General features: G+C 41.4%; 1 protein-coding gene across 1 annotated transcript in view; it reads right to left on the bottom strand.

Annotated features, from left to right (window-relative positions):
- Positions 1-15,984, bottom strand: part of LOC107294288 (adenosine receptor A1) — a 45,075-nt gene extending 29,091 nt beyond the window's left edge. Inside the window, exons 1-2 of the mRNA XM_015823510.1 lie at positions 15,959-15,984; positions 9,931-10,295 (exon numbers count right to left, since the gene is read on the bottom strand). Of these exons, the coding sequence (XP_015678996.1) occupies positions 9,931-10,256 (326 nt within the window). The 5' untranslated portion in view covers positions 10,257-10,295; positions 15,959-15,984. The remainder of the gene's footprint in view (positions 1-9,930; positions 10,296-15,958) is intronic.
- Positions 15,985-26,356: the final 10,372 nt, after the last annotated feature.

The raw sequence follows: 26,356 nt of genomic DNA, 5'->3' as shown, positions 1-26,356 counted from the left end.
GGGGTTATATTGACAAACACAAATCTGTTTCAAAATAATTATGTACATCTCTGGAATGATATTAAAAAGGACTTATTAAGATGGGATAAACTGCATTTATCACTATTGGGTAGAATTTCTGTAATTAAGATGAATGTCTTACCAAAGATGCTTTTTTCGTTTTAGATGTTACCAATACTCCCTTTAAAAAATGGCAGAGGGATATTTTGAAGTTTATATGGCAAGGGAAAAAACCAAGAATTAGATATAAATTATTGCAAGATGTTAAGGGAAGAGAGGGGTTGGGTTTACCACATTTGTATTTCGATGCTTGTTGTTTGGTCTGGCTAAAACAGTGGGTGAACCTCCAGAATAAGAGGCTACTTGATTTAGAAGTCATATATTAAGATTTGGATAGCACGTTTTTTTATGGTATTACAAGGTTAAAGTAAATGTTGATTTTAACAATCACTTTGTTAGACGTGCCATTCTAAGAGTTTGGAATAAATATAAAATAAGGATGCCCCTTTGGGTGTCCTCCCAGGAAGCTTTTTTTTTTAGAAAAGAAATGGTGGCAAAGCCAGACTGGTGGACTTATGGTAAAATAACATCTTTTAATTTTGGTGATCCTATCCTCAAGTCTAAGGAATAGCTAGAATCAAAAGGAAATGTCTGCCAGTGGTTTACATATTTACAACTAAAAGGAAGATTTAAATTAGACAAAAAGAGCTGTGGGTTTGACTCTGTTAAAAATGAATTGGAAATCCTACTGTGTGGTAGTATAGATCATTGCTAAGATCTATAAAACATTATTGAATTTGAATTTGGAAAGTGAATATGTAAAGCATTGTATGATTCAGTGGGCAAGGAACTTTGGATATAATGTAAAGCTTGAACAATGGGAGAATATGTGGTCAAAAGGTTTAAAATTTACATTAAATTACAATTTAAAAGAAAATTTTTATAAGTTGATGTATCGGTGGTATTTAACACCAGATAAGTTATCAAGAATGTATAAAAGTGTTTCAAATGACAGAAGATTCTTAAAGTGAATATAAAGATAAAACCAGAAACTTTTCTTTTGGGTTTAATGAAAAAAGATTTTGATGTTATATATGTTGATAGCAACAGAATTATTTTATGCACAAAAATGGAAGGACGCTTCAATCCCCACAATGGATGACTGGTTACAAAAGCTGATGGAGTTAGGAGAGATGGCTAAACTGACTGCTTTGATAAAAGAAAAAACACACAAGTACTTTTGTTTCTACTTGGAAACCACTTCTGGACTTTGTATTCGGGGTGGGGAAAAACGAAACTTTGATTTTGGGTTTTACTGATTAGATAGATCTTCCCTTTTCCCTCCGCTATTTTTCCTATTATTGCTTTTGTATTTTTGTATTTTATATTATAAACTAATACAAAGTATTGACATGGCAAATAAATAAATAAAAATAATAAATGAAAAAGGAAAATAATGTAACAAAGCATTGTTGCCCATAGTTTTCACATAAATATAAAATAATTTTTGCTTCCCAGTTGCCTCTAATCAAACAGCATTTTGCAGATTTCAACACTGTGTAACCCCAACCATAGAATACTCACTCTGAGGAGTGATGCCTCTTTTAATTTTCAGTATTTTTGAAAATATTTTTTTCTTTCTATATTAGAGTGGATCATTCTGATATGTGGTTTCTTCCTCTCTTTCCTTGTATATCTGTGGTTATGCACATTTCAGGGAGTCTCTGAAAATCGTTGCCATCTATATTATCTCATTTTTCTTTTATGTTGAGACTGAAGAGTAGCTTTTATTTTATATCCAGGATACATCTTGCTATCCTTTTCCTCAATCAAGAGGTAGAATTTTTAGAGCTTCTAGCTGTTTTATTTCAGACAATGAGGCTCCATATGGATTTCCTGCAGGCATGGCAGAATTTAGCCAAAAAAACAGCAGTAGGGAGATGCATGTGGGGGATGGCCAAGAAAATATATATATTTATTTACATCCAAGATACGCAAAAAGACAAAGGGCAAGGATGTTCCTGTTTGGGAGAAGTTCCTGACAGAGGCTCTCCTTCCTTCATATCCAATCACTTTGATTTAAAAATTGGACACCAGAGTTTGCATGCTTTGTCAGCAACAAAGGAAGAGCATAAATGTAAACTGTATGCCAAAATATCCTTGTGTGCGGGGTTTGTATATCTGGAAGAGAGAGATCATCCAGTAAATGAAATAGCTACTTTTATTCTAGTTGAGGACACCTCTATTCATAAGACTTTACAGCAAGTGTGGGCAATGTATAGCTTTAGGTCACATGCACCTTCAAACCTCTTTTTGTGGTCTTCAGAGCTGTCTGCAAACATGGTTGCTAAAAATTGTAGGTCAGTTTCTTCTCGCTTTGAGGCAGTTTGGGAAACTGTGATTTGAGAGAAAATTCTCTGAACTTCCTCTGCCAACAAAGAAAACAGAGCACAAATGGCCCCAATCCTATCCAATGATGTGTTATGTTCTTAACCATTTTGCATCATCATGACATGGTAGCTGCTAATTTTTCTCAAAAAGTGTGGTCACCGATCACCCAAAACCTTCCCAAAGCATCTTTGAGAATAGAGAATATAGAATAACAATGTTGGAAAGGACCTTGGAGGTCTTCTAGCCCACCCCCCTGCTCCAGCAAGAGACCTTACTATTCCAGACAAACAGTAATATCTTCTTTAAAACCTCCAGCAATAGATACCCACAACCTCTGGAGGCAAGTTGTTCCACTGATTAATTGTTCTCATTGTCAGGATTTTTTTTTTCTTAATTCTAGATTGGATCTCTCTTGATAAGTTTCCATCCGTTACTTCTTGTCTTGCCCTCAGGTGCTCTATAGAACAAGTTGACCCCTTCTTCTCTGTGACAGCCGTTCAAATATTGGAAGACTGCTATCATTCTAGAACGGGGGTGTCAAACTGCCAGCCCACAGGCCGGATGTATCATGCTGAAACCATGCCCACCCCAGCTCCAGCAATGGGGGAAAAGTTGCGATACGTCACAACACATCATGTGACGTGACGAGTTTGACACCCCTGTTCTAGAATGTTCTGTGTGTGGAATAACAAGTGCATTACAGGCCCTGGAGTGTTTCAAGAGAACCTCTTTCCCCTTCACAATTTTGAACAAGAAACCTTCTGCAGTTTCAGGACTTCCTCCTGGGCCTTTTTATAAGACACCACAATGGGGCAATTGTTTCAGGCCCCAGACAGGAAAGAGTTCTCATTCAAAACATGGTTCAGTATTTGAAGCACTCAGATGGATTGGTTTCTTCATTCAAGGCAGTGAGGTTGATCAGTTAAACTATAATTTCAAGTGCTTTTCAGTGTATAGGCTTTGTGAACTCCTTCAAAAGAGTTCAAAGGACAAAAAGCAGTGAAGAGAAGGGGATCTTGACATGGGATATAGGAAGGAGTGAGGCCAGGGCAAATTAACATCCCTCCATGCATGGGATTTTACAGAAAAAGACTGGACAATGTTCTTACGGCTGACTATTAATCAGAAAGAGGGAGACAGAATAATTCCTCTAGCTGCCAATAAGAAAACTCATCCACAATCTCACAGGAGACACAACACAGATCTTGGAGTCAGCCATTTGCCAAATTTCAGTTAAAGGCCAGCCAAGCCAAGGAGCTTTACTCTACTTCTATCTTCTGGAAGGAGAGCCGGTTTTTCCTCTCTCTCATTAAGCAGCTGCCCCACTGTGTTTACTGTATTTGCCATGTGACAGATTCTTAAAAGGCATCCATCTCTCACTGCAGGCAGCCAAGTCGAACTGGATACGACATTCTGGCTGCAATAAATGCTCAGGAAGAGAAAGAACCAGTGGTGGGATTCAGCCGGTTCGCAGCAGTTCAGCAGAATCGATAGCTAATTTTTTGTTGCCCAGGCCCAGAATAGACTCCTGGAAGCGGCATCCACACAGAGAACCGGTTGTTCACATATTTGAATCCCACCACTGGAAAGAACCCTCCCAAGGAATCAGCAGAAGGGGAGGAAAGAGAACGCAAAAGGAGGAGAAAACAAGAAAGGAAGTTTGAAATTTTGCTAGACTATCTTTTTTACCAATATTTCTCAAATTCAGCAACTTTAAAATGTGTGGACTTCAATTCATAGAATTCAAGATGGCAGCTGGACCATTGATCAAAGCTCTGTTTTTATATTTATCACATGAGTTTTAATGGGTTTGACCTCCCTATAAACTCCTTGTCTTAGCCATGCCGGCTTAAACTGATCAGATCTGCAATCCAAAAGTTTAAGAGGGCATCAAATTGTCTGTTCCCAGGGAGTATGTGGGAGGAGAGTCAAAAAAGTCAAAATGGTGGCGTCTGAATCCCTATCCCATTTTATGTGGCCCACTTGAAAAAAAGGGGTGGGTGTCTGCTACCACCTTGACTCTTTGGGGATTCCAACAGACACCCTGCCTACTCCCTCTTTATTGCATCAGTGGCTTTAACTACCTTCTTTTTTCACTAGAAAAATAAGGGGAGATGAGATTCAAACCATCTCCACTTCGATTGCAATTTCCCTACTGAAGTCAATACATTTTTTTAAGGATATAATTATTAAGTTGCCACTCTCAAACCTGATCTGAAAAAAGCAAGTGATAATCCAGCTGGCACTGCTGGTGACCTCCATTCTTCTTTCTCGCTTATTTGTTTCCAAGTCTGATTGAAAATGGGCTCCACCAGTATACTGCTACAAACAGTTCTGCTGTCTCATGTGGTTGCTGTTTCTGCCTCCCAGCAGAAGCATTTATGGCATGTCCATAAATAACACTGCAGTGGAGGCTTTCTGACAAGTGGCGGGGAGAAGAAGGTGTGGAAGAAGCCTGCAGGACAAATGATTGCTTCTCTGACTACTGTCCTAACCAATGTCAAACTTTCTCTGGTTTTATTCATTAAGAGCCCCAGATGTTATGGTGCTGATTAATGCTTCAGATTCTCCTCTGATGATCTAAGCCACATGATCTGGGCAGAGAGAACTTTGCTGCTTTTATTTTATATGCATTATTTTTTTTTAGTGCTGAGATTTCAATCAATTATAGAAAGAAGCCAACTCCTATTATCAGCATCTCCTCCTCAACCACTGATAAGGTACCTACTGCAAATAGCCTATTCTCTTTTGCAAATAGTGAAGGGCATTCCAAAGCAGCCCAGCCTTACAAATGGGATCAAATCATTTCATTGACATCTGGAGGATTTGGTGGCAAGAAGCAGAACGGGACACAAAGCAACAGACAGACTTGTGAATAAGCCTGAATTTCTGGGGGAAGTCTATATAGGACTCCCTGCTCACTGCCCTACCACTTGTAGATGCCACCAGAATCATGCTGGCCATAGGCAGTGGATCACTCTGATCCCTTTCTTCCTCCATTCCCAAGCTACAGGACTACATTGCCACATTTGGGGGAAAGGTTGTGAAAAACATCCTATTTTTAAAGAAAAGAAACTTGGCAGGGGAGAAACATAGAGCCAAAGGCAGCCCCAAAAGTCACCTCATCACTACCAAGCCTCCAGTGGTGATCAGAAGCCCCCCCCCAAAAAAAAGTAAACTGGATCAAGAGCAACCTAGGACTGAAAAGTGAGCTGCCTTTCTTTTAGAATAATATTATACTCAAATCATGTCATTGACTGGGCAGAAAGAACTTGAAATTCAAAACATTGAAAGGAAAACCACTAATGTGAATTTGTTCATAAATTTAATTCTTAGAAATCTGGTTTCAATCCTTGGTTGTTATGTTTGCAATATTCACTTGATTCACCAGAGAGAGTGTGTTTGTGTTTGTGTTCATGTGTGTGTTCAAAATAGTCAAGACGGCAGCTGCCGGGCTGCACAGATGAACACATTGCCACAGCCACCGTCTTAATTTTTTAGACACCCCTCCCCACCTCATGGACATTTCTGCTCATTAACTCTTCCTGTGGCAGGATTCTTGGTTTTAACAGTAGGAGCACACAGATTTCTCCACAAATGGAATAGAAGAAACATACGCTTATTTTAAAATATCAAACGGAGGAGCAAGTGAAATTGTTCAATTCCACATGTGGGCACTTTTAATCTCTTTCTCATTCCACTCATTTTCCAAAGGTTTGGTCTGATATGATATTGTATCCATCTCCTTCAATCATGAAGAGGGATAATGTTCCACCACTACTGAAAGGTCACCATGAACAGCACAAATAAACCTCTCCGTGGACAAAGAGATCTTCATCCTTTGTGAGTCATGATATGTAAAGCCAAAGCTCATTCAGGTAAGCTCCTGAAACTGGACTAAGCTGTATTGCCTGGGGTTAAAATGTGTCTGGATATGAGTCACCATTCTTGGGATTGCAGTAGCAGCTAGACACACTGAAAGAGTCTCTCCTGAGTCTCTCCTACTGTCATGCCACCTGCAGGTTGCACACAACCAGCCAGAGAAAAGCTCCAAAGAGCACCCAGTGTAAGGAAGAGGGGGGGAGGGGGGGGAGAGAGAGAACTATACATTTGAGAGAGAGAGCACATGACAAGGAAAGCTCTTGTCTTTTTGATGGCATATGCAGTTTTCCCAGTTCTGCTGTGAAGAATGCCTTCCTGTTTTAAAGCAAATCAGCGAAGCTATCTCCTATAATATAAGGCTGAAGGCTACCAGTGTTATCCCTCCCAGGAGAAGATTGATTAGTTTCAGGATAGGAGGCTAACATTTAAGCCATTCCCAGGTGGGCAACCACTGAGAGTGCCCTTGGCCTGTGGCTGACTAGATTTGCTCTTCTCTTTATGCTGCCAATCAGAAATCTCACAAGCAGAAATATTTAGGCAACTCACATAGAGGGGCTTACATAGATCTCTAAGAGCTTACCTGGACCAGAACAGGCCAGCAACCATATTTGAAGATTAGAATGCTATCACATTGCCTCCTATTAACCTCCCACTCATTATCAAAGGTCAAAGCAACCTCTGCTGTATGTTTTTCGGCTTTACTTCTGGAACATTCTTTCCATATGATGTCATCTCAAATGATCCCATTCTTTTTGGGTAGCATGCTTCACTTTTTATAGCCCCCGTGGTCCACTTCACAGAGCCAGCAATGATTATTCAATTGACTTGATGGTTGCTACAATTTCTAATAGCTTTTAGAGTTACCAGGAAATGCTGGAAAAGCACAATGGTTATACTTTCCTTGTAAACAGAAGGGTGCTAGTTTGAAATCTGACAGATTGTATATTTTAAAATATATTACTATATTTTATTTCTCTGAGCTACCTAATTATTGTTGTACCCTCTCATAATTTGTCCACTCACCAGAGGTAGAAGACTTTTACCTCAGCTTCCAAATATTACATCTACCTGTACCTATACTAACACACACAGACATCCAAATACAAACGCATAAATCCAGTAAGACTAACCCACAGGAAGGAAAAGTAACCCATAATCTCATATTTTCTTTGTCTTTTTCCTGGGCAGATGGATATATAAAGAATATTAAACTGCAATCAATCATCATATTACTTTGGGGTTAGATGAAGAGTATAGTACAGAACAGCTGGACCAAAGAGATTAACGCATGAAGAAACAAAGGTGGAGAACATTCAATGTTCCAACAGCATATGGAACATTCAATGTTCCAACAGCGACCCCAAGGGGGAGGGCCTTCTCGGTGGGAGCTCCCACCCTCTGGAATGAACTACCCCCAGAGATCAGGGTGATCCCTGATCTCCCTTCCTTCCGCCGCGCCCTTAAGACATGGCTATTCCAGCTTGCAGGACTGGCTAGGGGAAATTTTTAGTGGGGGTTTTAAAATAATTTTAAATTAACTTGGCCAAATGTTAATATTGTCTTTTAATTATGTTCTTAACTGTAGTGTTTGGTATTTTTGTAGTGGTTTTATCTGGCTGTTAGCCGCCCTGAGTCCGCAAGGAGAAGGGCGGGATATAAATATAATAAACATCAACATCAACAACATATCTCACATGATTACATGATCCTTCCAGGATGTTCTGTAGAAGGGACTCTGCAAGGAGTCTACTCTATGCTGCTGCTTGGTTTAGAAAGGAAATACTTTTTTTTACTGAAAAGATGAGAATCAGCTGAACGTTGTTCTTGCAAACTGGCATGGACATCGTATTTGCTTCCAGCAAGATCTGTGACAATACTTTTACAACTTTAGTTATATGATGTAGGAAGAGCAATATGTGCCATGTGTTTTGCAGTCCTGAGGCTGACTTCAAGTGTAGGAAACAATCTCATTTCACTGTTGAAATTTGATTAGATTTATACATGGGAAAGGCTGAGCACTGCATTACAAAATTACAGATATTATTAGATTGAGTTGTAATCTTGTTTATTCATTTCACTATTCTTTAACTCTAAAATTGTACTGATAAGAGGCATTTGTTTTGTCATTTCCTCACTCCCTTGGCTGTTTATGTTTATGTACCCATAAACAAATTCTGTATGTAATATTTTTCCTAAATTAAAAAATCTACAACTGCTAAATTTCTGCATATAAGCACATTTTAAAGATCCTAAAACCATCCATTAATTATTTATTAAATAAAATCACATCCTTTTATTCAGTGTTAATTAATGCATGATAACGTCCTTTTCTCACCCACACACTCAAAAGGATGCATTTGAAAGGATAGCACGTATTTTTTTAAATCCAATAGTTATATATCCAATTTAAATTGATACCAATATGTTATCCTTTGCAGAATTAGCAATTGGGAGAATAACATATATGTTTCCTAACTCCACCCCAGTGCCAGTAAATATCCATTTATTACAGTTTGATCCCAATCCTGGGTTCATCTCCAGGCATTTTTAGCTTCCTCCATTTCCTATATCAAAATCAAATTGGCCGTAAAATGGAAACTGAAAATTTTTCATATACATCCATAATTGCATACATGAATTATTGCTTAGTTGTACTTAGAAGAGGAAACTGACCAATGTGTTAAAAAAAATCTCTCTGATCTTAAACATATTTTTATCATTGTTCTCTTCCCAGTACTATTACTTCCCTACCATCCATTCTTGGCATCCTTTATTTATCCTTTGTTCAAGAAACCCACTAGTCAGAATACAGTTAAAAATACAGTTAAAAACATTCTGCTTCCCAACCTCACAAAGAGTGACAGAATCCTTCTCTCAAATCAGACAGTCTTATTCTTATTATATTTGGATTTCCCAATATTTCCTATGTGGAATTATTTAGAAAAGCCATACACAGAATAATCAGAACATAATCCAGGCCTAATATTTAGCATACAACACACCAAACACCAGAAAGAACTGAAATCAAAGCCAATGCAAAGGAGAATGAATAGGTTCAGGTAAGAATTTAATACCTCAATGTGGTGCCTCATTTATGAATTATTAAAAGGGGTCTATACAACATCATTATCCATTTATAACAATACTACATTTTTTCCATTGAATTTTTTGTATGTTTTCCATAATATTCCATTGGGGAAGAAAAGATGGAATAGCTTCATAATGTTGTCAATTTATTTGTAATATAGGTAGTCTTTGACTTATAACCAAAACTGAGCCAAAATTTCTGTTGCTAAGTGAGGCAGTTGTTAAGTAGATTTTGCCCCATTTTACAACATCTCTTGCCAAAATTGTTAAGTGAATCACTGCGGTTGTCAAGTTGGTAACATAGTCATTAAGTGAATCTGGCTTCCCCATTGACTTTGCTTATTTTTATTTTTATATAAAGCAGATGTCAATCCAATGGTCATCCATGGGTTGGACAAATGTATTAAAGCTTTTATTAACAAAGTTCAATGAAACATGATTTTGAAAAGAAATAGTTCTTGACATTTTTGAAATTTTAGTTCCTTGCTGTGCAACACAATCTTAGAGATATATGAAAAAATTCAACTCCCATCTCTGACTAGGACTTATCTCTCAGGCTCTAGTTCTTACCGGATAGGAATCTTGACTCGGAGATAGCGATCCACAGCAATCGCCAATAATGCCAAGATGGAACTTTCTGTGAGGATGAGGAGAGGACATATCAATATCAGGCAGCTGTAGAAACATATTTTTGGTCCTATGTAGATGACGATGGCCAGAGGAATTGCAAGTGTTCCCACAGCTGCATCTGCCACTGCCAGAGATACAATAAAGTAGAAGGTGGCATCCCGGAGAGACTTGTTCACTTTGACAGCCCAGATCACTAGGATATTCCCAGGGATGGATATAAGGGCAATCAGCACCTCTATGATGATATAAACAGCGTTGTTCTGCATGGTGTTGTGATGCTCACTAGCTGCAGACCTTTAAATTGCCTGAAATGATTAATGGAGACATAAGATATGGTCAACAATAAGTACTACAGAATTTCAAGCTATCCAGTTACTTTATAGAATGTGGAAAATATATACGCAAATATACACATTTTTCACAATCTGTATTTATTAAATCTTACAAGAGTTTCTGGTGCAGGGGAAGTCTACATTTTAAATCCTGCACAATTACAGCCTTTTGTGTAAGCAGCCCTACTCCAATCTATCACCAAGAATTTCACATATTGAATACTGTATGTAATATGAGTCGAGTTACTGCACAGAAAAACTTTTCTTCCATCAAACAAATTGCTACAATTAAGGCTGAGTTCTTCCTTGCTGCTTCATTTGATCCCATCCATTCTGTTCAGCAATCACATAGAGTTCAACTGGTAACATCTAGAGGACACTGCTGATTCACAATCCCATGAAGCCTTCCTTGAAGAGATCACTCTTCTTGAATGCCTGCAGATATATTGATATCTGTAATATTCATCCGCTCTATAAAATTGTTACCTCCTTGCCTTCAAGAGCAAAGAAATCCCAAAATGCAACAAGTCCGTGAAAGGACTTCTTCACATGTCTGATTACCTGAGAGAAAGCCACACTCAGAAAATAACACAGAGACTGGGGTGCACAGGTTTATCTCCCAACATTTTTTTTTTACCAATCTGATCCCTACCTGACTGCATTTGATGGAGTTTCTATTATTTTGCTATCATAATCCCAACTAAGTCACTGTGGTGTAGTGGTCTTAGTGCAGACCACTGGAGGAGACCTAGATTTTAGTCTTATTTTACCCAAGGAAGCTAGCTAGTGATTATAGACCAGTCATTCTCTCTCAGCTTACTGGGTAGTTGAAAGCCACATATCTACCAACTGCAACAGAGCAATGTGGTAGATTACTGTCCATGATTTTCAATAAATGATCCCAATAAAAAGTCATAGATTTTAAACTGTAAAAACAATTCATTAACCCAATATATTTTAGCAACAAGCAATATAATTAATTAAAAGGGAGAAAACACTGTTAAACTTATTCAGATATGTAAAAGCCAACAAACAAGAACATTAAAAATATGTAAATATAGGGGAGGCCTGTGAATCAGCTAGACATCCAAAGTCAAAGATTATGGATACCTGATATACATAAAAGTGTCTCCTATGTTTATGAGGATGATGAAGAAGGCTAATAGGTCTTTGGCCCTATGAACAATTTTTATTAGAATAGCAAGGAGTTACTCCAGGGCTGTCAATTTATGTGACTGATCCCTTGCTCCTATTTTGCATGAACTGCATTACTTCAAAGAAAAATTGAGAACCCCTAAGATCGTGTATAAACTTGTGCATTGTTGATCTATGGAGCTGGGATGTGCAACTTTTTCAGGATAAAGGCCCTCATATTGCCTTTGAGTGGAATGTCTAAGATTACAGTATCAAAAAAGTAAGTACGGTGTTTAACTTTTTTTCCCCACTTCATACGTATATTTTATTTAACTAAAAGCACTTCCACATAAGGGATTTACATTTCTCCAAAATAAGTTCACCACCTACATGATTTTACACAGTCTGTGTTCTCAGGTGATTTATTTCCAGCTCAGTTGCAATATATCCAAAATCACAAAAGTGGAATATTTTCAACTGCATGTTGAAACTCCACAGAACATGTCAGCATAACATTATTCTGTTGGTAGGAAGTTGCTTCATTGTGCCTTCTTGGTATTTGGGCTCAAGCAGCTTCTTCCTCCTTCTTTCATAAGTTTGGCTGCCATGGGGCCTTAGCAGCTTTGCATCTCCCCTTCCCCAATAGCATTGTTTTGTTTTCATTACTAGGGAAACACACACTACACAAACTCAAGATCTAGAAGGAAAGACACTGACTGCTTTTCTTAGGCTCTCTTACTGCAGAACTGAAAAGCAAAACTGAACTCAGCATTTCAACTGCTGACCTGAAAATATGCTCCTACATTAAGAAGTACAAGCTGGTAATAAGCTGAAGGCTTCTGGGACCCACAAGTGACATTGGAGATCCTGATTTGTTTATTTATTACATAAATGCATATACGGCTTATTACTGAATGAAATTTAGAAAAACAGGATGCACATAATAAAAACAGGAGCAAGCAATTTACCTAAAAGGCAGCCAGCAACTGTTATGTCCCAAGCACATGGCAAAAGAGCCAGATTTTAAAAGCAAAGTGGTTCAGGGCATTCCCTATCTCTCAGGAGGCAGAGCATTTCAGAGGAAGATGTGTCATTTTCTTGCTTCCTAACACCCCTGCCCCTTTACTTCACAAGGAATGGGGACCCTCCCTCATCTGTCCCTGCAAAAAAAGAGGGGATGGGCCAGAACTTGATGGATGAGATGGTTCTCAAGGTACCTGGCAGCCAAGCCATGAAGGTCTTTAAAGCTGATCACCAGCATTTTGAATTGGATCCAAACCAATTCACTTGTGCACGTCTGCTGCAAAGTGGTGAATATGGCAGAACCTTGCACTTCTCAAACATTAAAATGCATTATTTTACTGCAGTCCTTGACTTATGACCACAATTGGGACCAGAATTTCAGTTGCTAAGTGATGCAAAAACCAATTTTGCAACCATGTTTACCATGGGCATTAAGCAAATTATGCAGTTTTTGAATGAATCCTGGGAAGGTTGCAAATGGTGATCGTGTGACCTCAAGATGCTTCAATTGTCATAAAAGTGAGCCAGTTGCCAAGCCCCTGAATTATGATCACATGACTACAGAGATGATGCAACAATCATAATTTTGACGACAGTCACTTTTTCTGAGACTGCTGTAACTTCAAACCATCATGAAATTAATGGTCATAAGTCAAGGACTACCAGAGGAACAAGTTCCCCCTTTTTTCAATTTATCGTGATTTCTCAAGCCTGCATCATGAGCATGTTTATGTTGTCACTTTTTTAGGCTTATCCTAAAAAGACCCCTCGTCCAATTTTCCATTCCATTACTTATTTCATAATCATAATGATAGAATAGACTGCCACTGGAAATGGGTTATGATTCCCTTGTACAAACAGTATTTAATTAAAGATTGCTGTAGTTCTCTCCTGCATTATAGAATCTGAATTAAACAGGGACTTGGTCCAGATCAGGTGTCCCCAAACTCTTCAACTCATACACTCCTTCATAAAATTTCAGATTGCTCATCAACTCCCAAATATATTATACAAGAATAATTGAATAAAAATTACTAATAGTATTCAAATAATTATAGCTCAATAATGTGACAGGTACCTGCTGCATAACATACCAGATTTAACAACTGTTGATAAGAAAGACACAAAAAAAATATGGGTAGTGGATATGGCTGTACCAGGAGACATCAGAATAGAAGAGAAAGAAGTGGAGAAGATAACAAAATACAAGACCTCAAATAGAAGGTGGCAAAAGCAAGCAAAGGTAGTACCAATAGTAATATTGTGTTTCCCCGAAAATAAGACCGGATTTTATATTAATTTTTGCTGTAAAAGACGCATTATGGCTTATTTTCCAGTTAGGTCTTATTTTCAGGGAAATACAGTACTAAATGCTTCCGTCTGGCTGACAATATTAACGGGCTTATTTTTGGGATAGGGCTTATATTATGAGCATCCTGAAAAATCATGCTAAGGCTTATTTTCCAGTTGGGTCTTATTTTTGGGGAAACACGGTAGGCGCCTTGGGTGCAATCCCAAAACAACTGGAGCACTACTTGAACACCATCGCCATTGACAAGTTCACCATCAGTCAATTACAAACAGCAGCTTTACTTGGAACAGCTTCCATCCTACAATGACACCATCAAACATCTCCATCTGCCTCTCCCAAGTCCTTGGGAAAGATTTGATAGATGGATAAAAATGCCAAATCCAGCCTGAATTATGTGATGAACAATAAATATGAATAGTCCCATAGGCCCTTAAAGGTTGATAATTACTTTGGGGAACTCTGATCTAGATAACCATCAACATCATTCCAACACTTTGATTCAGCATCACAGTTTTTCCTCTATTTATGAGCTATAGTACAATTTTGAGCTGGCAATCACCTTACTTTTGCCCTGTGATTATTATAGATTTTAAGTCAGCACTGCTGTCAAATAGATGGACAGCATGTCTATTTCATCCTTCTTTTCATCAAAGATGCCAGGAAGAGTTGAATGTGGATATTTTGCATGCAATGCATATGCATGCAATACCAATGAGCTACCCCGTTCTTTGATCTTCTCATCTCTCCTACAAATGTAGCAATCAGAGAAGATTTATTCATCCTATAAATATAATAGAATATCCTGTCCCCCAAATAATAGGTAGAGTTCATAAACTGGTTGTAGTTTCCATCTAAAAATAAAATGGGGATAATATACAAGTCCTCATAGGAAATGGGAAACAGAGCAGTCCAGAATAACTATAAACAATTCCTAAACATTGGCAAATAAGGAGCGGTGTAATTTGTAATTAATCATATTAATATTCAGTAGTCACATCAATAATTACAAGCAGTGTATTGCAGATGTCAGTATCAACAGCAATGAAAGCATAACTGAGGGAATGAATAACTACACTTCTCCAGGTATGACAATTTGTGCTTTTTATTCTTGAAAAAAAAGTGATTCCTCTGTGAGACAATGGCAACCTTGGAGGGAAGAAATGCAAATTATGCTTAACAAATGAGATGCAAATGTGAACGTATTAAGCAAAGAATAGGCTTTATCACAATATAGACCTTGATGCTATACAAGTTCCTTTTTTGTCCCATTATATAGTTTCTCGTTAAACTGGTGTGGCATATTTTCAACCTGTACTGGGAAAGGCTATGCATTGGGGGGGAGGCAGAGGAAGCAAGGCTTCAGGAATATGCCGGCAAATGTTTCAATATATTTGTGCAAGATATTTTTGAGCAACAAAGGCACCTCTTGAATAAATCCTGAAACATTACTTGTTCCCATTTCCATTCCAGAACACCTTTGAGCCTGTTTTTTTCCTCTTCTGCAGAGTTCCCTCCACCAGAAACCCGGCACCGCCATCCTTATTTTATTACATTTTAGAAACATCCTCTCTTTACGCTCTGAAGGAATAAGTGGTTGTATGCAGCCTAAGAGCTAAACGAGGAGGCTCAATGACAAAATAATGCAGATACCCTCTAAGATACTGCTGCCCATTTGCGTTTTCTACTTGGAATACATTCATTTGGGTGAAAATATCAGGGGAGCATCCTCATCCCTGGCCTGGTGCTGTTGAAGCGTTAGGGATTACATTGTCTATCAAGCACAGGGGAGTGAAAGTCTAATCTATCTGAAAGGCATCAGGTGCAGGGAAGGCTGGGAAGCACTTTCAAGGACTGGCACAAATCTTCCCGCCCTTCAGAGAGAGGTCTGGTTAATCGGAAGAACGACCACGGCCTGATCCACCACCACCCCCAGCCCTCCTTTTCCCCGAGAGTCGCCCCGTTAATCTGACTGTCCCCCAACCTCTCCCTGCCCGGCTTACAGCTGATCTCAAAACAAAGGCGCCCCCTGCGTTCCTGCCTCTCTTCGCTGCCGCGCGGTCCCGACCAGGAGCTTAAATCCTTTGACTTCAGGCAACCAAGAAAGAAGCGAGATCACCGAGTGCCAGAAAGCGCTGCGCCCCGAACAAGTCCGCGCTCCGAGGCTCACCTGGCCCCCCGCGCACTTTCTTCCTCCAAGCGAAGCCTTCCCACTCAGGACAGGCTGGCAGCGGCGGCTGCGGCGGGGGCGGCGGGAGAGACGGGGTGGGAGCATCCTACTCGCGGGCGGTTCGGTTCCTGGGCTCCTGTATCTCTTGGCATCTGAGGATGCAAGCAGCTCGGCCGGCTGCCGGCCGGGACGTCTGGAGTTGGGGCGGTTCACTGCGGTGAATCCGGACCCCGATGCGGGCAGGCGGCTCTCATCCCGACGCCTGCTCTCCCTCCCGCTGACGACCGAGGTATCACATGGTCCACCGAACAGGGTCCTTGCGGTATTTTAAAGAGGAGTCGCCTGGTTTGAGGGTCGGTAGGGCGCAGTGCGCAAGCGCGCGTGTCCGGGAGTTTGGGGGTGTGTTTGCAGAGCCCGGAATCGCATCGGCGCCGCTGCACCAGAACCGCGCCGCACCGCGCCGCTTTCGCCTCTGCCCCAGGAGCTGAAAGGCAACCTTTCTGATTTAGGGTTGCCAGGTGTCCACTATTTGAGTGGACCGTCCACTTTTTTCACATTATGTTCACTATTTTTTTTTCACAAAATAGTGGACATTTTTTTTATTCAAAAGCTTTATGGTACGTAATCTAAAGCTGTACAGTCTACTTTTTTTTACTACTTAACACCACCCCCCCCCGCTTGTCCGCTATTTTTGGGAAGCAGACCTGGCAACCCTATTTCTGAAACTGAAACGGAGCTGAGTCCCGGAGATGCCCTGCTCGCCTCCTTGCCCTCGAGTTGCCAGAAGCCTTCAAAGTTACTCAGCGCTTCTAAGGGCCGACTCTGCCCTGACCCTAACCCCCTCCTCCGCTCCTTTCCGCTTCACCTGTGCCGACTTATCTTAGGATAAAAAAAACAAAAACAAATTCAAAGCAAAGTGCTGAAAATAATCAAGGCTTCCGTTGTTGTTGTTGTTAGTTGTGAAGTCGTGTCCGAACCATCGCGACCCAGTGGACAACGTTCCTCCAGGCCTTCCTGTCCTCTACCATCTTCTGGAGTCCATTTAAGCTCACGGCTACTGCTTCAGTGACTCCATCCAGCCACCTCATTCTCTGTCGTCCCCTTCTTCTATTGCCCTCAATCTTTCCCAGCATCAGGCTCTTCTCCAGAGGCTTCCGCTAGTGCAGCGGTTCTCAACCTATGGGTCGTGACCCCATTTGGGGTCGATCGACCATTTCACGGGGGTCGCCAAGGAAGGCTGTCCGCCATTTTTTCCCCTTTTCCGGCGGGTGCCTTACTTCCCTTGAGTTGGGCCAGCTGGTGGTTGGCCTGCTCCGTCTCCGTCGCTTGCCAGCTACGCCTCGGCCGGCGCAGGGGACAGAACCACGCATGCACGGCACTCCCGGGCAGGGAAAGTCCTTGACTTACGACTGGTTTAGTCTTCGACTTACGACCGGTTTAGTCCTCGACTTACGACCGGTTGGGGGTCGCGGCATTAAAAAGGTTGAGAACCACTGCGTTAGTGTAAAGCAGGGGTAGTCAACCTTGGCTCTTTTATGACTCGTGGACTTCAACTCTCAGGAATTCTGAGCGTTGAAGTCCACGAGTCATAAAAGAGCCAAAGTTGACTACGCCTGGCACTGTAAAGCATTAACGTGTTGGCAGGCAAGAGAAAGGCTTCCACATGAGCCCCGGAGTTCTTGGGTATCTCCCCTGATCCCGACCGCCTTATCTGTGGCACTGGTGAGGGGTTCACCTAACTCCCAGTCGGTGACTCGTCTGGCCCCTAGGAAAGACCTTTTGGCCTCCTGGGATTTAACACCGGTTCAGCAGGTGCTTGTGCTGTTTTTAACTCCTGCTCTTATTGTTCTGCAGTTGTACTGTTCTTGATTCTGTGTTGTTTTACAAAGGGCCTCGGAAACCGGTCTTCAAAAGTAATGTGACCTTGTGTTGTGAAATAACATAATCTCTTGCTGGTTGGGAGAGATTGTAGGGAGTTGGAAGAGATCTCAAAGATCCTTCTATCTGTGCAAGAAATCTACTACTATGGTATTTCTAAATAAAATAGAACATAACTTTTACTGAATGTTACTTGAATGGAAATTTAGGCTAGAATCAGATCAGCAGTAGAGTGAGAGGGAGATCTAAAATTAAAAGCATTGAATTGTATAAATAAGGTGTGACAGTTATTTGAGAATGTCAGCAAGCAAATGCATGAAGAGTATTTAGAGAGGTCCACCAAAAGCCGGAATCAATTTAGCCATCATAAGGTCTAAACATTCTTTGTTGAATGGTTTGCTTTATATGGCTGTCCTTTGTATGGCTGCCCATCTCACTAAGTGACTCTGGATGGCAAACAAAATTTAAACAATACAAACAATTAGAATAATGTGAACATTAAAATACAGAGCAGCCAAGAACAAAGCACCCATCATAATGACTAAATACATTAGGTCTTACTAATACGTAATTTCTGCAAAGGAGAAATGCAAACAATCAAATTCCTCAATTACAACTTTTGAAACTAGCATTTTTATTTTTCTTCATAAATGATCTAGAGCAGTGGTGGCAAACCTTTTAGAGACTGAGTGCCCAAACTGCAACCCAAAACCCATTTATGGGTGCCAGGTGGGCGTGGCTGACTGGGTGGGCGTGGTTGCGGTGGTCACGACCAACTGGGTGAGTGTGGCCATAGGTGGTGTGGACACCTCAATGATGCTTGTTGGGAGGGATGCCTGTGAGGGCCAGGCAGGGTTGGGGGAGATCCAGGGGGTCTCTGGCGGGTGGGGTGGTGGGCTGGAGGCTCGTCCTGTGGGGCAAGACAAGGCAGGGCGGGTGTGCCAATTGCCGCGGGGCAAGGCAAGGTGAGGCAGAGGCCGGAACAGCTGCTGCCTGACACCATCAGCCCCCCCACACAGAGGCCAGCGAGTGCATGGGGACTGACGGTGTCTGTCAGTAGCCACAGCCTACTGGCTGTCCTGCATCATGGCAGCCCCATCGGCTTGGGCAGAGACAGCCCCGGGATGGCCAGAAAGGAGCACTCATCTGGTGCGGGCTCTGTCTACACAGTAGCTCTGACGGGGGGAAGCAGTTGCTGCTCCTGCTGCTGCTTCGAGCCCCTTGACTTGCCAACCACACAGGGAAGCAAGAGGCAGCAGCACTGATCCCTGCATCGCCAAGCCTGGCTGGCAGCAGATCTGGAAGTAAAGCTGTGGCACCCATCCTCACGCTGGTGGAGGCAGCGGCGGGGGAAGATGAGCTGTGGCACACCCCCACCCCCCCCTCCCCGCTACCACCCCACATCGTCCTGCATGCACGGCCCAGAGGCGCACGTGGGACGGTGTGGGAAGCAGCGGCAAAAGGTGGGCGCATGCCCGATCCTGCCTTCCCCCGCCGCTGCTGCCCTCACCAGCGCGAGGATGGTTGGCACAGCTTCGGCCACAGCCTGCTGGCTGTCCTGCATCATGGCCGCCCCATCAGCATGGGCAGAGTGCAGCCCCAGGATGGCCGGAAGGAAGGGACGCATGAGGGAAGCAGGAGGAGGTGGAGGAGCAGTCGGGGGTCTGGAGCCGCCTCGGCTGCTTGCTAGCAGCCGGATAAGGTAGTGGATCTCGCGCACCAGCTGCCCCACCAGCAGCAGAAGCCGCCCCCGTCAGATCCGTCGAGAGGATGGGCCCAGGCCGGGCAAGGGCTTCCTTCCAGCCGTGGGCTGCACTCCGCCTACGCCGATGGGGCTGCCATGATGCAGAATGCAACTGTCCAAAGGATATGTGGTCTTAACAGCTCACAGGCTTCTTAGAGGCTCCTCGGAGGAAGCTGCTGGCCAGTCTGTTTGAGAAGCAGGAGGAACAAATTAGGCTTTCATCACTTTCTTACATTTTTAAAAAGCATCATTTTGATCTAAATTGGAAGTTATATAGTTTGGGACTACAATTTTGGATATGATGGCAGAGATTTGTGAATACCGTCCTCATCTCTACTAACTTCTACAAATAACGCCCACTCAGATCCCAGCCTAGATTTGGCGGGGGGGGGGGGAACAGCCAGAATTTTAAACCACACATTTTTATCAAACAAATATTCCCCACACTTCATGTATCATGGTATAATTAGGGAGCTGGCTGAATCTTGAGCAGGTTTTTCCCCCCAGCCTATTCCACCCTATGTTCAGATAATTTGGGAATGGGTACTATGTCACATATGGTACCATGAGTTCTTTGGATGAATGCAGTATATAAATGCAATAAATAAAGAAACATCAGAGCAATTCACAGAGTGTTGGTGGCTCTATTTCTGTGATGTCATAAACAACTTCATTCCTAGGAAGGGATTAAGACATATTTCCTGTTATAACCATTTCTGTTGCAGAATAGAAATGCTCACAGTTCATTAGAATAGAATTCATTATCTGTTGTAATAGGATGCCAGTCCCGCCTATAAAATCACACATACACATTTGCTTCAAGTCTCCACTGTATGCAAGTTTTTAAATTTGTTATTTTTAAAGCTATGTAATGTTTGCTGCATAAGTATTGCCATCACTCATTTGCTCCAGTGCCAGGAGATGCTTTCCTAAAAAAAGTTCTAGGCACCATGAGCACATAGATGTAAATCAGCAACTTACAAACAGTATGAATTATTGCTGTATTATATATATGGTATATTCTGATGCTTAATTAGGACTATTTATCAAGAGACATACACAGCTGGACTTATTGTAAATGCTTCTGGGTTTGTACATCATGTGGAGCCATGTGGAGCTAAGAATCAGATGGAGAGGTTGTGTAATTGTTTGAATATATGTTTTTCTTTCCAATCAACTCATATCCAGCCAGATTTTTGATGGCACTATAAATGGCTCCTGAGATATCACCTGTGCATCCATACAGGAATGGCATATAGAAAGGTTCACAATGTACAGTTCTGTAATTTCTTTTTTTATGTGAACATTATGTGGACCTAGCCACTGTTTTACATCATGTTTGTGTGAACCCTGTAAATGTAGGCTTATTTAACAAAACATGGTTAAACAAACCACAGTTTGCTGCAACATGTGCACGCCTCATTTCAGACCCAGGCCATTGGCCTAGCCAGATCAGTAATGTCTACATAGTACCCGACAGTGTCTTGTCTGGGTTTCATAGAGGAATAGAATTATTTGTGGTAACATGGGCAGCCTATAAATTTTATAAATAAAATCAATAAATAAATATCTTAAGGTGCTTTGAACTAGACCAGGGATGGCGAACCTTTTAGAGACCGAGTGCCCAAACTGCAACCCAAAACCCACTTACTGTATGTATCATCAGGTGCCGGGTGGGCGTGGCCCATTGGGTGGGTGTGGCTGCAGTGGTAACGGCAGACTGGGTGGGACTAAAAAGTTCAATCAATCAATTCCAATTTTGCGAGATCTTTTTTTTTCCCGCGAGAAGTTGAAATTGATTGATTGATTGAACCGGTGGCGGAGACCTAAAGCGAAAAGGTGAAACCCAGCTGAAGGCCTAGGACTGGGGCGAGGGCGTGTGTGCCCACAGAGAGGGCTCTGCATGCCACCTGTGGCACGCGTGCCATAGGTTTGCCACCACGGAACTAGACTTTCTATGAAGAAAGCCTGAGCTTAGAGACCACATTTTTGACATTGATTCAGACTTCCAGGGAAGAAATGGCAGATTAAATGCAGCTCTTTTGAAAGGAAAGCTGACAACCACAGTGGACTGAAGAGCTGGTGAGGAAATCACACACAATTGCTCCAGACAGTTGCTTCTTATGAGGAGACCACAAGACAGTGGTCTCTGATAGATTTAGATCTCTGGGATCTAAAATTGATTTGAAAGTAGATTTTAAAATGACAGGCTACAAGAATGGTATGAAATAAGATATGACACTGGACATAGAAAAGAAACTGGCTGATGTCTTAAAAATTAAAAGGAATGTACAAATAACTGTCCAGCTTCCTGGATAATTTACCTGTACTAGAATTACAAAAGAATCTTATTAAAGCCTTGAAGAGAAAATGAAAGAAAAAGAACAAAAAAGAAAAATCAAGTTTTAGGATATTGTTTGAAAGGACTAAAGATCAAGATTGTTAAAAGTAAAAGAAAAATAATATTAATTCAGTTTATTTTATCAAGACCCAAAAAATAGATATGTTATTATCTCTGATCAGGACTAAAATGACAAGTTTTTAAGAATTTAGTTATAGATAAGACATGGAATATGGGAAGAAGAGACCATTTGTTGTATTTTAAGAGAAGGTGGTAAATTTCTAAAATAGTTTATACTTGTAATGAAGAGAGAAGTCATTTCTTCATATGTTTCTGTTCTTTTTCTTTCCTATATTCTTATTTTTTGCTTCTATTTCTCTAGACTGGCTTCTTTGCTGAAAGTTCATGTCATGACATCAACCACAAATACGTTCGAAGAGTAGTAAGTACTCTCAATGTGCTACCTGCAACCCCATATTCATACTACATTCTGTTTCTACAGTATTAATTAGCCATTTCCAGAAGTTTGCATATTTAAAGAAACCTCATTCACTCATTCAGCTTCAACAGAAGAAACTAGAAGAGTCCATATGTACAGAAGCCTCTCTCATGTTTTCTGCTAAGGAAATAGGCTGGGTAAAATCCATGCAGTTATTGTCATCAGAAGATAACAAAGGTGCTTTTTCAAAGGCAACTAAACTTTGTTTTTTCCTTGAAGAGGTTTCACTTCTCATCCAAGAAGCTTCTTCAGTTCTGGTCAAATGGTTGGGGGTGGGAATGGAAGAATTTATATTACTTGCAGTCATCTGGTCATTAGCACTCTCTCTGAGAGTTGTTGAGGCCACTTGGGGGTTTATCTGTGCCTTCAGGGTCACCTGAATCAGAGTGCAAATGGGTATGGAATATCCTTGGAACTGCTGAAAGGACTGAGTTGTAAACAGGAGATAAGTGGTGTTGTATCCTGCCCCCTCTATTGAGAGAGGGCTGTACAATTTTAATACAGATGGTCTCTCTGACCCCTCTTTCAAACCAGTGGGAGGACTTTTGGAAAAAAACAAACCTTTTTGATAACCATGACCTGGATGACTGAGAATGTCCATAGACATCAGAAGATAACTTTATCTTTAAAAAAAAGATGAGTGATCCAGCTTCCTTAGTGAATTATCAACATTTTTGCCCTTATCTTTTGAAGTATTCTAATACACATGAAAATCCTTTCTCCCCTAAAAACTAGTTAATATAAAAATGATTGTGTGGGAAGAAATAAAGAATTGACTTTCTGGCTGAAAAATTTAAACAAACACATTGTTTAAAAAGTAGTAACCCTACCTGATAAATCCAGGCAATGCAACTAGTCGTCAGTTTCATATAGGAAAATTCCTTCTTTCTTCCCCTCCCTTTGCAGCGATCTGGGCTCCCCCAAAAAAGCTCTCTGGGGGTTGGGGCACTCCCAGACAATATTGCTGCGATGCAGAGAATGGAAGAATTTTTTTCCTTCTTTTCCTAGTTCCCTTTTACTTTTGGAATAACATAAACAAGCTACACTTAGAGCCCTACAGTCTGGAGGAGGCTTTCAAAAAAAAGAACATTGTCAAAATAAACTTAAAGTGTTACTTTCATTAAATTCGGGAGAACATACCGAGTGTACTGGGTGTAATTACTTAAGTCTTTCCGAAATAAAGACGTACATAAGTACAAAGGAGAATTTCTCCCGACAAAAAGTGGAACATTGTCCATCATTATTGAAGTTTAATGTTGATAAACAAATCGCTGGTAAAGAAGTTACAACACTGAAAAAAGTGACTCACAACCAACCCTCACACTTATGACCGTTGCAGCATCCCCGTGTTCACATGATAAAAATTTGGGTGCTTGGCAACCAGCATATATTTACCATGGTTGCAACATCGTGCGATCATGTGATCGCCATTTGCAGCCACTGACAAGCAAAGCCAGTGAAGAAGGCCAGATTCATGACTGTCAGATTCACTTAAAAACTGCACTGAGTCACTAAACAACAGTGAAAAAAGGTCATAAAATTGGGCACGGCTCATTTAACAACTGCATTGCTTAGCCATGGAAATTCTGGTTCCCTGTGTCTCTTGTGTATATTATTCACAGAAAAAGCAGGCGTGATGGATCAAAGGTTAGGCTGGTATCAACTGCAGTTCAGGCAGGGAAATGAAGATTATATGAGAGGAAAAGAAGGAAACATAGAAATAAAACATTTGCAGAAACAAAAAATAATGGGAAACCGTAATTCAGCTGTAAAGTCTAGACCAGGGCTTTTCAACCTTTTCACCGATTGTACCCTTTTAGGATATGGCAATATTCGAGTACCACCAGTCGCCTAGCAAAGTGTCAAAAACTTGATTACCCCCCAAAAAAGGAACAAGTGATAAGGTACAGGCAGTCCTCGACTTACAACAGTTCGCTTAGTGACTGTTCAAAGTTACAACGGCACTGAAAAAGTGACTTATGACCATTTTTCACACTTATGACCATTGCAGCATTCCCCAGGGTCATGTGATTTACATTTGGATGCTTGGCAACTGATTCATATTTCTGATGGTCACAGTGTCCCAGGGTCATGTGATCCCCTTTTGCAAGCTTTTGACAAGCAAAATCAATGGCTGGGGGGGGCGCATGTGGGGGGGGCATGGGGGAGATCTAGGGATCTCCAGTGGAGGGGGGTGGAACTGGGGTGGGCACCAGGGCATAGTCCATCAGAGGAGCCTCACCGTCCCTCTTGGGCTGCACAGGGGACTCTCAGACGGTGGTGTGGGCTGCCCGGAGCCCTGGGCAGTGGAGGGCAAGCTCCCAGCCTGGCCCTCGAGCTCCCAGGACACCAGGACCCTGTAGCTCAACCCAATCCAGCCCCACTTTCCTGAGGGGGCGCTGGCTGCACTTACCTCCTCCTTGCGGCTGCTGCTGCTGTGCTCACTCTCCTTGGCCAGGTTGCTCATGGTGGGTGCAGGAGGGCAAAGTGTGTGGGTCATAGGGAGGCCCACTCCCTCTCCATGCGAGGAGACCTGGCTTTGTAACCAAAGCATCCTTTGCAATAGGATGGGAGACGGTCTAGGATGGTTGCATACCACCTGCCAGGTGCCAAAGTACCACAACGCGTACCACCAGTTGAAAAGCCCTGATCTAGACAATAAACATCAAGAAGTTTTTCACAAACCTGCTACAGGAGAAATTAAAACATTAAACTAATTCCATGAGCATTAGGTAATATGTTCCTTAGAAGCTTTAGTCAATAGGAGTAAAACATCTGTTGAATTAATGCAAAATAAGTAAATTTATGAAACACTAGAAACTGTAATATCTTGGTCTTAGCACAACCAGTATCCTTGACAATGACCTATACATAATCAGCAATTAATTATCTTGGTTAAGTTTTCTCTGTTTGATTTACTTGCAATAACATTCTTTTCTCACTTATCACCTACAGTCCTTGAGCAGTGACCTCTGAATCCAAGAATTAAGATTAATGTATTTTTGACAAGAGAAAAACTGGTGCAAAACTCAACCTTTCCTTCTTCTTGAAATCAATTTATATAAGAGAACTCTTGTAATTTTAATTCTTTTTAGTCTTGATCTACTTGAAAAAGTTCACATTATTCATCTTATCAGACTAAGACTAATACAGAATAATATTCATAATACCATTCACAAGTGTTGTAATGTTTGCTGAAGGGCAGGAGAGAACAAAAAATTTCCATCAAAAGTATCAGCATATGAGTTTCCGGTGGCGAGGCTTCGCCGATGGAGGCTTTCTTTTCAGCCTCCTGCCCGGGACTGTGTCAGAGCTGTCAAAACAGCACGGATCAGCTGTTTTGCGGCTTGGAACTCCCTCCCCGGGCGAAGGGGAGAGAGTGAGTTTGGTTCAGATAGGGGTTGAGTTCCCTAGTCCCCCCAGGAGTGATCCTGGGGGGATGAAGGTGAGAACTCCCCCGGAGTCTGGACCTCTTCTCCGCAACTCGGAGTGTCTTCGCTCTTCGGAGCGAGGCTAGACGTCGCTGCCACTGCTGTTACTTTGTTTCTGCTTGTGAGTAACTTTTGAACAGACGGAACTTGACAGGGGATTTTTTTTTCCTGCTTTAGTTAAATGGTGACTTTAACTCAAAGATTTTATTGGGATTTTCGCTATTTGTTATAAGTGAAAGTGAGAAGAAAATGGCCGCAGAAGCGCTGTTTCTTTGTAACAAAAGGAAAACTTTCACTTTCTTACCAGTGGTGGAATGATGCATTTTAAAGGATTTTAAAGAACTTTTCTTAAGTCAAGCTTTTTTAAGCTAATTTTTGCTTTTGTGAGTTTTAAAAATAATTTGGCAGAATGGCTACAAAACGTACTGGAGTTTCTGCATTGCCTAAAACAGCTATTTCCTCTCCTGTTGTGCAAATTCAACAACAAAAACCTAGATCTCCCCCA

This window comes from Protobothrops mucrosquamatus, unplaced genomic scaffold (assembly GCF_001527695.2).
Source record: "Protobothrops mucrosquamatus isolate PMUCROS unplaced genomic scaffold, P.Mucros_1.0 scaffold1896, whole genome shotgun sequence".
NCBI lineage: Eukaryota > Metazoa > Chordata > Lepidosauria > Squamata > Viperidae > Protobothrops > Protobothrops mucrosquamatus.
Note: the sequence above shows the minus strand (reverse complement) of the source record. Positions and strands in the feature narration are given on the sequence as shown.